General features: G+C 37.2%; 2 protein-coding genes across 2 annotated transcripts in view; both read right to left on the reverse strand.

Moving 5' to 3' along the window:
* The window catches only part of LOC126917958 (furin-like protease 2), a 567,776-nt gene that overhangs the window by 89,814 nt on the left and 463,548 nt on the right, over nucleotides 1-14,414 (reverse strand). The window lies entirely within an intron of this gene.
* LOC126917970 (probable mitochondrial import inner membrane translocase subunit Tim17 1) lies at nucleotides 87-14,377 on the reverse strand. Its single transcript, XM_050725467.1, has 3 exons — nucleotides 14,174-14,377; nucleotides 890-1,175; nucleotides 87-607 (listed from the first exon to the last, which is right to left on the reverse strand). Exons 1-3 carry the CDS (start codon nucleotides 14,339-14,341, stop codon nucleotides 408-410), a joined length of 654 nt encoding a protein of 217 aa, XP_050581424.1. The 5' UTR covers nucleotides 14,342-14,377; the 3' UTR covers nucleotides 87-407.

The following is a 14,414-nucleotide window of genomic DNA, read 5'->3' on the forward strand; positions in this document are numbered from 1 at the left end:
TATTGAAATTTTAGCTGATATTTTTAATTGGACACTAATACTTTATAATAGAAAACACTTTATAATTGCTTCAATAGTTTATTACATAACAATAGATAAAAATCTAGATACAGTTGCAAACAAATATCACATACTTTTAACAGCCACGCGCAGATAATGGATCAGTACTTTCTTCTAAAAACTACATAAATCGTTTCTCACAAAACTTACTTTCTAACAAAATTTCCCGCGTTAAAACTTAAACGAAATATTCTTCGCCGCTGTAAACGCTTTGAAAATCACAAAGAATTTCTTTCGCAAGATGCAAATACAATTTGTACAAATACATAACCACTAACCTCACTGCCAAACCTCTAAAAACACTTTTAAAAAATAGAATAGAAAATAAAGAAACTTAAGAAAAGTCCTCATCTACCTTTGATCATATCAACCTCCACGCTATTACCATTCATCTGCATCGGCACATCCACGTTAATCGGCGCACCAGTGAAACCTATCCTCGCTTTCGGCGCAAGTCCGGTGAACTCCGGAAGATTCTCCATTTCGTACATCTGCATGTGTTGAGCGAAAGAATCTGCGTGAAGTCGCGTCGCCATTATTCCGAATCCTTTCGAAATCAGAGATAAAACGTAACGATTATTTTTACAATTTTTACGAGAACATCATCGAGTAAATATCAATTTTCGTTTAAATGGAAGATTGCGGTTTAAGTAGCAGAATATCGGTTAAGGTACCGTAAAGATGATAGATAGATAGAAATGAAAATGAAATACTTTGTATTTCTTTCGAGTGAAGTGTTTCCTTCTCTACGGTATAAGTGTGATGTTCGCACTACGGTGATTTTTGACCGTTAATGGCTAATTTGGATTATAATAATTGCGATGCTTGCCTTCAACGAGAGCTAAGAAGATGCCACCAACGGTAGCGCTGCCTATCATCGATACAAATCCGGTTCTCGCGGCCAAAACGCCTCCAGTCAGCGCTCCGCTCAATATGGAATTCCACGGATCTTCTTTACGACGACAGCGGATCAAGGTGCACTCGATAGCAGAGAAAAGGCCGCCCCAGACAGCAAAGTTGCCGGAGATTTGAGGAACACGGTTTTTTACTGTCGTTAGGCCGCCGTGGAGGCGTCGTTGGAATCCCGATGGTGCGTTTCGGAAACCGATAGCGCTCTGCTCGAAGAGAAAAATGATTAGCTCTCAGCTGGTATACTGCATGTTCCACATAATTAGGACAAAACATCATTGGACAAAATTAAATGAACAAAAGTAACACATATATCCATTCTAGAAGTGACCGCGCTTTAAAGATTTTAAGGTTGCAGTTATTCTTTTAAATAGATTTATACAAAGTTCTGTATAGATTAATCGATGTTTTGATTCTTTAAATGAAAATAATAGGATACTTGTATCTAGAAATGTGTAGTTTATATTTTTAGAATTTCATCAAATTGAACGAAAGACAAGGAAAGTATAAACACGAAAGCATTGCGTTACCCCTTTTCCTATTTCATGTTTGCAGTATTTTATAATTCCTCTTTTACCCTTTTACTCTTTCTTTCTTTTCTTTTCCACTGTTCTTACATACAGTTCCATTCATTTTTACATTACATTTTCAAACTGGTTTTAAATTCTGTTAATAATCATGCCAGTTATGACTCATAATACTGTTAATGAAATTTCAGGATATATTATATACTACACGCATAATATATACATACAAGAATCCTGTGGTAAGCGTTCAGATAGTCAGTGAGCCATTGTATATATATATAAATGACTTACTTGAAAAAGTGTACCACAAATGGCGCCCATGGTGAAGGCACCTCCGCAATCATCCACTATTCTCCAGGGACACGGTTCACGATTATATTCCATGTTGTCAATTACTTACAAGTTGTCTTTGAGACAATAATGGTAAGCATAACCGATCAGTACTATTCTCAACAATATTTCTTCATAAATTTATCGCTCATGGTTTTACCCTCTATTACGTCTGTAACGCTATGTATTATAAACCAAAATCTATTCACAAGTCTTCTTATAATGGTTATAAAAAGAGTATTAATATAATTGTAAAATATTTTTACAAGATTATCGTGAAGTTAGCCTACCACACCCTACTATCGTAAATCACTTGAAACTATTAATGAATGTTATCGATTTCTACCGGCTATTAATTTGCATCCATCTCTGACATATATATAATATTAATATAATAATAATAATAATAATAATATAATATTATATATATAATAATATTATTATTATATATTAATATTATAACATTAATATAATTAATAATAATAATAATATTATTATTATTATATTATATATTAATATTATATACATGTTGATGTTAGAGTTGAAGATACATAGACAGCATCAGGTCCTATATTTCATTTTCATAAAATCTTTCTTTGTTATATGAAAGTTCTACCAAACAATATGGAATTTAATATATTTGGACCTAATTAATTAATACGTAAATGTTACAATAAATCCAACGACGTGTCGACATCTTTTGTAATCATCGTAAACCTTCCCATGATAAGCAGTTTGCGGATGTTCGTGCTAAGCAGAAATTTGTTTTATCCATTAAACGTTATAACAAGCGTTACCTATACTTTGAATGTTTTATATAGTTTTGCATATTCTATGCATTCCTGCAACATTAAGTATAAATGCGTAAAAATCCGCTATCTGATAACAAGTGCCCGAATACTTTTATGGGCCATAATATTTTCACGTAACACTTGTTCGGTAGAACTTGGCTTACTCAACGAAGGGGTTAAGTTTGGTAAAAGCTCAGCAGGGAGCAAATAGTACGTGAGCATCCTAAGTGAATAATAAACATCTCAGTGGGGCTAGACACTCGGGGTTGCGCGTTTAAGGTGGCCATATTGGTCTCTTAGCCTCCGGCTTCGGTTCTTATTTATCCGACTAGCGTTCATCGTGGCGACCCTCCTTGTACAAATGATTATTCGGCTATTATACGATGATTACCCAATGGTACGTGGGTGTAACACGAGAAATAAGTGTGCAGTTTCATGTCGCCACGGGGTCCAATGACAGACTGAATAAATCCATCGAGTGTTACCGCGTATTTAACGCCGCGAAACACATGTTCGTACATCTGTACGTATAAGTATTCTTTTCGGTGTCGCTTCCCTCCAGTTGCTTTCGTAAATAATTATTTTTGGTTCGTAATATTGTCCTTAGCTTATTAACGTAATTTGACTCGACTTTCTCTTTCAATGATAAAACGAGGTATATATGAGTTATAGTTAATATTGACCAATAATTAATTCGTTTTAATTTCGGTAAAGACCGAAGAAGATCATTTAAAGTTACCTGAAGATACGTGAAAAAATCATAGTACATATACATATAGTACATATGCAAAACTTATCTATTTGAAACACCCAATTAATTTAATCATTTCACAATTCAAAATTTCGCTACAATTTTAAGTAGATATATAGAATAAGGATTGTCCGAAGAAGGAAAGCACAGTACATGCATGGCCAGGCTTTCCGCTACTCTTTTTCAAATTGAATCTCACGAGCCGACGTGGTTTATGGCATGCAAATTGGGTTCGACCTCCTCTGCTACCCTTTCTGCCAAATCCTAATCCAATCCGCTTCTACGTAGTCTACCTACCCTACACTTTTGTACGAAACACCAACCTGAAAAGCATAAGCACCTTACTACCAACCTTCATATGACAACTGTTTCCACGAATTTTTCGTATTTTAACGTCATTTGTACCGCTGCTCTTCAATCATAACTTTGCATCGGAATGCTCGCATAGAAATGCATTTTCGAATTACCTCTATGTAATAAGATAAATTTATACAAATATTTTAATTCACTTACTTTCGTTTTACTTACTTACTTTTTCTTATCTTTTACGAGAAAAACGTAAATATTACACACATCCTGTTATCCGATCGCTATACACACAAGTACTATCTACCGTTCTTTGTATAAAAATTCCCAATTCAATTTCAATACTTTTCGCACAAAAATATACAAATTCTTATGTGCAAATGAATATAAGAATATTACAATTCACAACAGAAATGAAAAATCGCGAAACAACCAACGAATTCCGAGAAAGGATGAAGCTAACAATAAGAATCTATAAGGGATAACGAACAAAGGAATCTATATGACAATAAGGAATAATAATTTGCAGTAGACATCGGGATATCAAGATCGAGAGACATCGATATTATCGGACAGCTGTCGCGTGGCGTGGTGGTTGTCTCCGTGGCCGGAGTCGGCAACAAAGGGGATCCCCTGTTTTGTTAATCGTTCTCCATAATGGAAACTGAAAGGGGTCCTTGTGACGAGTCGCGACGTAATGTTAAATATGTACGTGTAAACGGTCGTATCGCGGGGTGCGGCCAAACCACGCATAGTATTCTTTGTAATAGAATATGAGATTGAAGTATTAGGTATAACATGAAGTATTAGCGATTAAATGACTGGTGGACTTGTGTGGACGAGTACGAGGTTATCGATGAAGATATCGAGAATAATAGAAAACGCAAACTTTTTTTACTCTGACCTATATCAATCCTATAAATAGTATCGTTACATTATCGATGACTGTAATAATTTACGTTTGATTACTAAAATACACTTCTGTTCTGTACTCTAGACTCTCCGTGATAAAGATTTTAACATAAGATTTAAAGGCTTTATCGTAAATATTAATATTGTGATATTAATTAAAACACAACAGAGAGACGTTTAATTAAGGAATCGATGGGAAATCATGTAAAACAATAATTCGCTTCGTGATTTACGTGTGTGGAGACACGGCACCCTATTTCTAACTTAACCAACCGCTTAAGCACCTCGCACGAACGACAAAAGGGTTTCATCCCTGAAACTCCTGGACGTACTGATAGATTACACAAATGCTCTTTGCGGGAACAACATCGGGAGGGTTGCAACATCAACGGGATCCCATCGACAGCGGTTACCCTAAAATATTCATTTGAAACTTCGCTGACGTTGGCGACATTTGGACGTTAACCATGACAGTAGAGTAGCTTTGATCTTGTATTCCTGATTGTCGATCGGAAAGGACCGTGATTTTTTCAAATCCCTTGCATCGATCTTTCTGATAGCTAATCGTCCATCCTAGTATTTATGTCGACTGTAATAATATGTCGAGTTCTGTTATCAAACACTGTTAGTAGAAATAATTCGTGTCTTGAGATTAATATTATTTCGAACAGGCTCTATTTCGAGTGACTGTCAATTGATATCGTCTATTTTTAACGACTTAGGTTTTTGAAAAACGATTGTTAATTAGTATTATTTTTAACAATGTTACGTAAAACTCGTGGCGGTCTATGAAATTGTTATTCTCCACAGATTTTGGCTATGTACGTTGACACGGTTCACTAACTGAAGCCTCTGCTATGGTCCATATTTAGGGAACCTAGGAAAACACTCGACTTGTTGCAACAGCCGTCCACAACCCTGTCTATGTTTCAGATCGTTCTGAATACCATTGTGTTCCTGGGCCTGGTCCACTAATAATAACGTGTATCCACGCCGACGGTGTCATGATTCTTTCGAATAAGCAACTCTTCGTTTCACAGAATCAGGGCTACGCACATTTTATTTGAAATGAAGATAATATGGAAGCCGTACAAAACTGTGTTGCTTAAGGTTCTAAGTCTATAAAGTAACTTTTTCTTTTTTATGAAACAAATTACGTAATAAATATTATATCTATTAAATTCTTTCGAAATGAGCGTAAACTAAAAACGAATTCAAAAGAGAAACTTAATGATTCGCTGTAGCCTTTTTGTACGTATTTTGCAATAAATTATTATTGACAAACATTTCTACAGAGTGAAAAGTAATCGCTAAACGGTCGCTGGCTTTTTTTTAAATTAGTTATAGACGGTTATGGGTTTCCTCTGAGGAGCAACAACCTCGTGTAAAGATGAATGTGTCATGCTTGGAAATGAAAGCAAATTACCGTCGTCTTCAAATTGAAAATGATTGCTACTCTACAGATGAGTATTAGTTTCTAGCGGATAATCTTGGAAATAATTTCGGGATAATTAGAAATTGCTAGGATTGCACGCTACTAGAAGAATTTTTTGAATTCAATAAGAGATTTTGTTGCGCGGTTATTTAGAATTAGTATATGGAAGATATCGTACAATGGTTTTAACTATTTCTTAGATAATGCACGTTTTTATACAATCTTAAGCCTTCATCGCTATAATTAAAGAGATAGAATCTAAGCAAAGATATCTTTCACCTACTAAATATTACGCTTGTCGCTGTACTTCCAATATTCTATATAATTTCGCATCTTTTAGTTTTCCATAAATGTATAAACATCCGCGAGCTAATCATATTAAATTTGCAAATAAGAAGGAACGAATTTTATTTATACTATTAACGGTCGATGCATTTTTTTGGAACTCATTGACGCTTTGTTTCCACCGATCCGAGAAACTTAAAATTTGAATCAGTTAAAATCCAAAAAGGGGGACGAACCAACACTTCCGACCACGTTTAAATCAAAATTTTCGCGCGAAGGCGCGCCAGAACCCAAGCGGAAGTCCTCGAGATCTTTCGAACCACCTTCTTGATTTCGTTGTCGACGATGTCCGCTGAAACGTGACCGCTTGGCCGTGTAACAGGATTAGAGGGAGGGGGACAGATTAAATTTCGAGATATTTAGCCGGACCGCTGCACCCGTCTACTCTTTCTGCTAGTATGGCGATGTCCATCGAAGGGAATAGTAGGATTTTCGGCAATATTTTGGGTGTTTAGCCTTTGTCGCGGGACACTGACCATTGTCGCGTGAAATGATGGGCGTGGAGTTACCGCGTGAAAAGAGGAACCAGCCACCTTCTTCTGTCCTTTCCCTCCATTCTCTTCGCCCGTGTCCCTTACGCGCCTCTTTTTCGAACCACAAAGGGCCTGTGGCCCGATACTTAATTTGCGCTGCACGCGTTCCGATGACTCTCGAATTTGCCATACTTTTGCGGCCTTTTCGAACGTTCGAGTTCTATGGCGTTGGGCTGATTGTCGAGGAAGCGGTCTTTGAATTGTAATGTTGGTATAGTACTATGGGCAGCCATAATGGAAGCCATCAACACGTGTATCGTGCATTTTCACTTCTTACAGTGCTGCATTTGACAAATAGTTCTCATATATACAATACTTTCGAAACTTTATACATATTTATGTTTATCCGACGTTCGATTCAGAAAGTGGGATAATTCGAAAAACGCGTTGTTCGAATTGTCACTGTAAGCATGTTACAGAGGCAACAATACGACTGATTATGAAAATTTTACTCTTTTATCTTCGTAATTTGGTCGGTGAAGGATGGTTATGACACACTTCTTGTGTGTGATTCGACTGAGAACGTGCAATTTTATATAGGATACCTCTATCGATTGACTTGATAGCGAAAACCTTCACGTATTATCGTAATTTAATTAAAATAATAATTTTCGAATTTCACAAAGTTTGAGAAGGCTTTCTCCATATCATTAAATAATCATTTTCCAAATATTTTGAGTGTAACGTATAAATTTGACCAGGAACTTTATTCTTTCCTTGAAGCATTCACCCTCGAAAACTCTATTACGTCTATCACGTCTCGTTAAATCTCGAAAGGCCACAGATGTAAACAGAAATGGCATCCCGTGGAGCGATTCCCTTCTTCCTTCGCTTCCGCTTTCAAGTGGCGATTCGTTATTTCATCGTTGCGCGCGTCATCGCCTTCTCGAGGGTACTCCGTGTTCTCGAGTGCTTCACTCTCGACAGTTTCACGCCTTGAAAACGAACTACTAATCGATGTTAATAGCGTTTCTTTCGGGCTTTTTCGAGTACGCGTGCTGGCAGTTTCGCTTTCTTCAAGATGTTTGGTAAATATCTGTATTGATCGTTGAAGGGTTAAAGGATTTTAACAGATGAAATTTCTTTCGGAGATTGGGTTGGACTGCATAGATTAAAAATGATATTATAGAAGGACTCGTTACAAAGTGGCAGATACGTTCCGATGTGTGTAATTAGATTACAGATTTATGTAAATTCATATTTCTAAGTTGTGTAAAGCATTATTTCACGTGCTGAGTCCTATAAACGGTATTATACTTTAGATATTTGATGTATCTTTGCAGAACATGTGCATTTCTCTACCTTCAAATTTTCTCTAAACGCATAAAAATCCGCGGTTGATATATGTATAATATAACATGTAACACACACACCCATATATATACTACGTATACATTAGATATAACATGTTACGAGTAAAACACTTCAAAATCCATTAAACTCCCATACAACTTGTCACAATTTGCCACATAACCATTTACCTACATTATCCCCAAAAGAAGATCCAAGAATCTCGTGAAATCTCATGCCGGGAAACAGGGAAGCCCCCGACGGGACTGGCACGATAGAGTTTATAAATTATGAATATTTAAGCAGAGAGCGAGACAGCGAGCGCAGCGTTCTCTGAAACGATATTTTCCTATCTCGGTGCAATAACGTCGCGCAACGTAAAAGGGATGCTTAGGAAACAGGATGGTACACGTCACTAAAACGGTAGCATCCCTTTGAGAGCCAGCGTCAAAGCTAATGGACCTTCTCTCTTCTCCACAAGGTTCTATCGTGTTTCTCTTCGCCTTGTACCGTTTTCTCTCTTCCTTTTCTCTTCGGTACACAGGGTGTTCCAGTAATCGTCGTAGAATCGACAAGAGGCCATCTTAACGTGAAGAAATACACCGAAGACATATAATACAATTTCTTCATATGGCGCTTCGTTGTCGAGAAAATCGAATTTGAAAATTTATTTAGCGCATGCGAATTTAGATATAGGTAATAGTGCATAATCGACGAGAGATTGTTAGGTGTGGAAAGACAAGAGAGACGAACGAATCGTTGTATGGGTATGTGTGCAATGTAAATGTATATGTAAATGTAAAGTTCACCTGCTCTGTGCCGCGAGGCCGAAAATTCAGTAAACTTGACTAATTGGCAGGAGGTTGTTCTAAATGCGAAAATAGGCGAAAAACGTAGAGTAACATTCTCTCGTTCGGGGCTTCATTTTCAAGATAATAGAGTTTGGACGTGTTTAGCTAAGAATTGACACAGAATTATACCTGAATAATTTTCAAATTTCATTCTCTTCGTAAACGAAGCGTCCTATGAAACGTTTGATTCTACCTTTTTCGACTTACTTTCACCGGAACAGTAACCTCTTCTCAATTATTCGTTTCTATCCAGTCCGGAACTAGCCAAGTCTAAGTACGCTTTCAAACTTGATTTTTTCGAAAACGAAACGTCAAATGAAAAAAAATTATTCTACATCTTCGACTTACCTTTCATATAGAACTACCCCTGTCTTATCTGTATCATCAATACTGAAACACCCTGTATTCTCTACATGGTTCTTCATTTTCCAGGCTGGCTCTCTCTCTCTCTCTCTCTCTCTCTCTCTTTCTCTCTCTCTCTCTCTTTCTCTCTCTCTCGTTATAAAGGGCGTCACGGGGGCCGAGGCCAGAAGCCCTGCTAATGTTTAGTAGCAGTTGATTACAAGCTCGTTAGAATATGCATAAAGCACCGTTGTTAAATGCTCTTTCTCTTTGCGTGGTGTGCTGGAGTGAATTTAATGGATGCGTGGTGCTACTCCTGAGCCGTGTCTGAGCACGCGTGCAGCCGCAGAAATGTTGCTGGTGTCGCTCGATTTGGTTCAGAGTAGGATTTTCAACGGAATGGAGGATGTGGGAGGGAGTGAAGTTAATTATGCGAAGGGAGGATGGTGGTTGTATGGGAAATAATATCTGTAGTTATAAGACGTTAAAGGGAATTGGAATATTGTTCGGGAGAATTGAATGGGTTGCGAGGAGGATGAGATGGAAAATGGGAGTTTAAGGAGGAAGTTGTACCTAGTATAGCTTTGTGAAATATCTGCTTGCCTCGAGACATTCAAAAGTGTTAGAACATCTCCTGTTTTCAGTAAAACTTCGAACAAACACTTTTTAATAAAATTGCTGGTATACTCGCTTTATCGTAGAAAATATCAAGTTGAACGAATAATGAAAATATAATTCATCTCTAATATTTTCTAGTTTTCCAGCAAATACATATAACTGTTTCGTGAGTTTGATGCGTTCTGTTAGCCAATCTGACTGGTATCGCAATGGTATGTAAGCTATTCAAAGTTTAGTATTATCTACATCCCATTTCTTTTATTCACAGAAACGCGAATTCGTAGTAAAAATTCGTAGTTTAATTAGAATGATACACTAATTATACTTTTAATTCTAAGTAGAATATTATGTATTGAATTTAATTCACGCGTTGTTATTTGGATTCTCGACGATTTCAAAAGCTCGTTTCCGTTGCCTGGAAATCTTCAAGTTTGGTTTATCGGATCCTACGTTTTCGCGAGCGTTTAGAGGGAGTTTGAAAACCGATTAGGAGTGTATTTTGAAGCATCAAAACTAACAGATACCTTGTGCAGTCCGGCTACACGAAACTCGACCGTCCATGCCTCGAAGTTGCTTGGTCGCCTCTCTACCATGACATTTATTAACCTTGCCATCGAAGTTACTCGGTATCTATCTGTTCTGCCCCTGGATTACATACCTGGAGTATTGGCAAAGCAGAGATTAACGACTATGTGGTTTAACAAAGTTACAAATAGCTCACCATCTAACGATAAAATTCATTGTCCCAAATCGTGTTCCATTATATTCCAGATTTTAAATGATATCGTTGCGTGATTTATTTGGAAATTGTCCAAGATGAAGAGAAAAATAGGTGTTTATGATACTTGTATTATAGCACTATAAAGGAGAACGACATTCTTATGCAGTCAGTTATAAAGGCCTAAATACATCCTTGAAATATAAAATATTACAACAAAGACATTAGATGTACGAAATTTTCTGATGCATCAAGGTACATATTATTAAATTGTTACACAATTTATTCGGTTTTAGCTTTATTAAGGAAAAGAAAGCCTCGTAATGTCTGATGTAATTTTATGCCGAAATTACCAACAATGTTTCAACCTTTTTAATATTCGTATTCTGTATTATGTTATTCGTATCTGATTTGCAATAGTTCAAACATACGCTTATTTCGAAATAAGTAGAAATATTCATCGAAGGAATGCTTACTTAAATATCGCCCTAATATGCTCTGTCTAGAGAAGTACCAACATACTCTATGCAGAAAAGATAAATTAAAGGAAGAATACGAATCGGCAACAACCGCGAGGAAAGAAATGGGAGAAGCTGTCAATCGAGCGCCATACATCTGCCACTTACCCGGCCTCGATCGTTACAGTACCTTTTTTCCCACAATGACGCTCCATTTCGTCACAATTATCGCCATTATTCGCCGCGAGAAGAGCATTTTAGCCACGCTACACAATGGACCGGTATCTATATACATTCAGCCGATGCTTGCTATATCTACACTTAGCTAACACACACACGCACACACACAGACGCGCGCATAAGAATTATTCACATACGTATCGCGCGAGTTGGAGCCGAAGCAAGGGCAAAAATCGTGCGGCGATCTTCTTTCGTGGATCGTCTCTCGTTTTATTGTGTTTTGACAGCAGGTTTCGTGTGGCCACCGTTGCTTTCTTCACGACAAATGATACTGTTTCCTTGGCTACTGCCTTGAGATCTTATCCGAACGAGTTTTTTGCCGCGAAAATAACAATACGGACACTTGAATGATTCCTATTTCACAATCGTATCTGATCGGTCCTAATATAGAGTTACTGGAACATCGGGATGAGATAAATGGGATGTTGGATTTGTTAACAAATTCTTCCTTTCGTGAAGTAGGTTTTGTCGCGAAGGTAAACGGTGACAGTTCGCTGTTTGAACGAATGACCATTCTTCGTTAAATTCCGATTTCATTCGATGCATATGCTGCTTCCAATTGACACGAGTCGGTATTTCCGTGGACGATACATCGAAACGGAAGAACGCGGGAACGCGACAGTAGTAGGGGCGATATCAACGAATCATGAAGAGGTGGGGGGCAGTGAAGGGGGCAGAAGGGTGAAACGAGGGTCACGGAGGGGCGCGAAACTGTTATTTGCAATGAAACGCAACAATTGCAATCGGAGTCGATGCACGCCGTGTCAGCGAGTTCTGTAAACGCGCCATATTGCAGCTGGGCCGCTCGTGAAAAATAGTGTTTTTGTGCAAGCCGAAACGGCAGATATGAAACCAGCATGGCGGATGCTTACAAATAGTTGCAGGGCGGCGCCTCCATATAAATGCGCGTACCGGTTCATTTTTCTCTCTCTTTCTGCGCCTCTCTCTTTCTTTCTCTCTCTCTCTTTCTCTCTCTCACTCTCTCTAGTTCTGTGTCTTTTGTTGTAGCGTTCGTATGTAAAGACGAAAAGGATCTTGTGAATGAGGGACCGTGTTCGTTGCTACGAGTAAGTGGAGGGAATTCTGAAAAGTGGCCCTCCCCTTTTTGAATTAGGTACCTAACACAGTGACTAAATAGGTGATTTGGAAGTTGGAAGTTTGGTCGAAGTTATGGAGCAATGATTTCTCTGCTGGGAATACGAGAATCGATTAAAATTTGTTTGTCACAAAGAGTACATACGGTATACAAGTAGGTACCCTCTCGGATATTCAGCAATCATAAATATACGAATACATTTCATATAATATAGAATAGTTGTTATCTCCACGTACAGTGGTGTGATAAGTTATCATCAAAATAGATTCTTTGTTTTATATTCCAAACGTGATACCTAAAAAAGTCTTAACTAACATTAAGTATGGGAAACATACGTAATCGTATTCATCAAATTCTAGATTTATCAGTTTTTCATTCAGGTACGAAACAAATTATGTAACCCTAATTGTATTTATCAAATGTCTTCGTAATGAACATGAAATAACAAAAATAGAAGTCTACAGTGCAGTTGTCATATACTCATTCGCAACAGCTTATTTACTATAATTATTACTATTTATTATTTAATATTTTCGCAACTCATTTGTTAATTTACATTAATATTACATGGTGCAAATATATTATTACAGTATTACGCAGCAAAATCAACTTCGAGTAACTACTTATAGACTCGACTTTTTGTTACAATTACGGAGGAAAGAAAAAAAGTACCTTTACCATTAGTAAGAATTATGTAATGAAACACTCCCTAGCTGAGTATGAAGATTAATACATAAGTAAAGAACGTTACGTGTTCAGATCCGTTCTAAAGGAACGGAAGTAACAACGTGTGAAAGGAAGAAAGTGTTTCTGAACAGGTAGGTACTTCCGTACCTATAAGAAATGTTCTTGGTTTAGAAAGTATCTTAGTTTCTACTATAGTTTTAAGAATCATATAAAAACATTTATTGCAATTTCATGTAGCTGATTATAATTACGATAATATTCGGTAGTTTTTCATAGCAAATGTAGAAAGTTGAAAAATTTCGACAAGTCGAAAATTATAATCAGACTGTGGAAATTTATATAAATTCATATTTTTGTGAATTTAGTTAAAGCAATTATATTTGTTTTACACCTGAAGTTTTCTTTAATTCGCGATAACGATAAAATCACATCGTACATTCCATGCTACAACCTAAACTCCTTGTATAGTAAAAATCTATCACAATACCAGTCACTCACACAATTTCATCCGAAACCTCTTCCCACGACATAATCGTACAACAAAACTTCGCTGCTCATCCGCACAATATGTCGTAACTAGATCGCAGATTTTTACGAATTTATGAAAAATTTAAAATCACAAAATTGCAGGGAACGCGTATAGTGCGCTAAAATGTGTAAAATATTCATGGTACAGTACTGGCTACAATATCTATTACATGAATTAATCATGTCGCTATAAAGCTAGTTATAGTTTCTTTCTTCCTTCTTTTATCATTAATAAGACATTATTCCAACTTACGACTTTATCGATGAAATTATATGCGTGGTTCCTGTTGAAATTCTTTCGTTTTTTTTTTTTTGGACGATAATAATATCAAATAAATCTTAATCGCTGTCTTGAGTGAATTTCGTGTCAAGAGTGTCACAAGTCAGAACGACAGTATGTAATAAGGAACAAAGGAGGATAGTGTAATAAACGGAAGTATACTTACCCCATACTTGGGTCCTTTGCTACTCAAAACACATCGTCTCGTCTCTCCAGCTGGACTTCGATCGGCAATGATATCGAGCTTCGTATCGAAAGATAAGAGAACCGGGCAGCATCGGCGAGTCGCGCCGCCGCCCCCGCAACAGATACGAAGCTCAGGATCAATATCCATGGTGGTAGGTGTGGCGGGATGGCAGAGGGTTCCATCTTCGACCGTCCTCTCTGTGCTTATTGGTCGGAGGATC

Source organism: Bombus affinis, chromosome 6 (genome assembly GCF_024516045.1).
Source record: "Bombus affinis isolate iyBomAffi1 chromosome 6, iyBomAffi1.2, whole genome shotgun sequence".
In the NCBI taxonomy this organism is placed as follows: Eukaryota; Metazoa; Arthropoda; class Insecta; order Hymenoptera; family Apidae; genus Bombus; species Bombus affinis.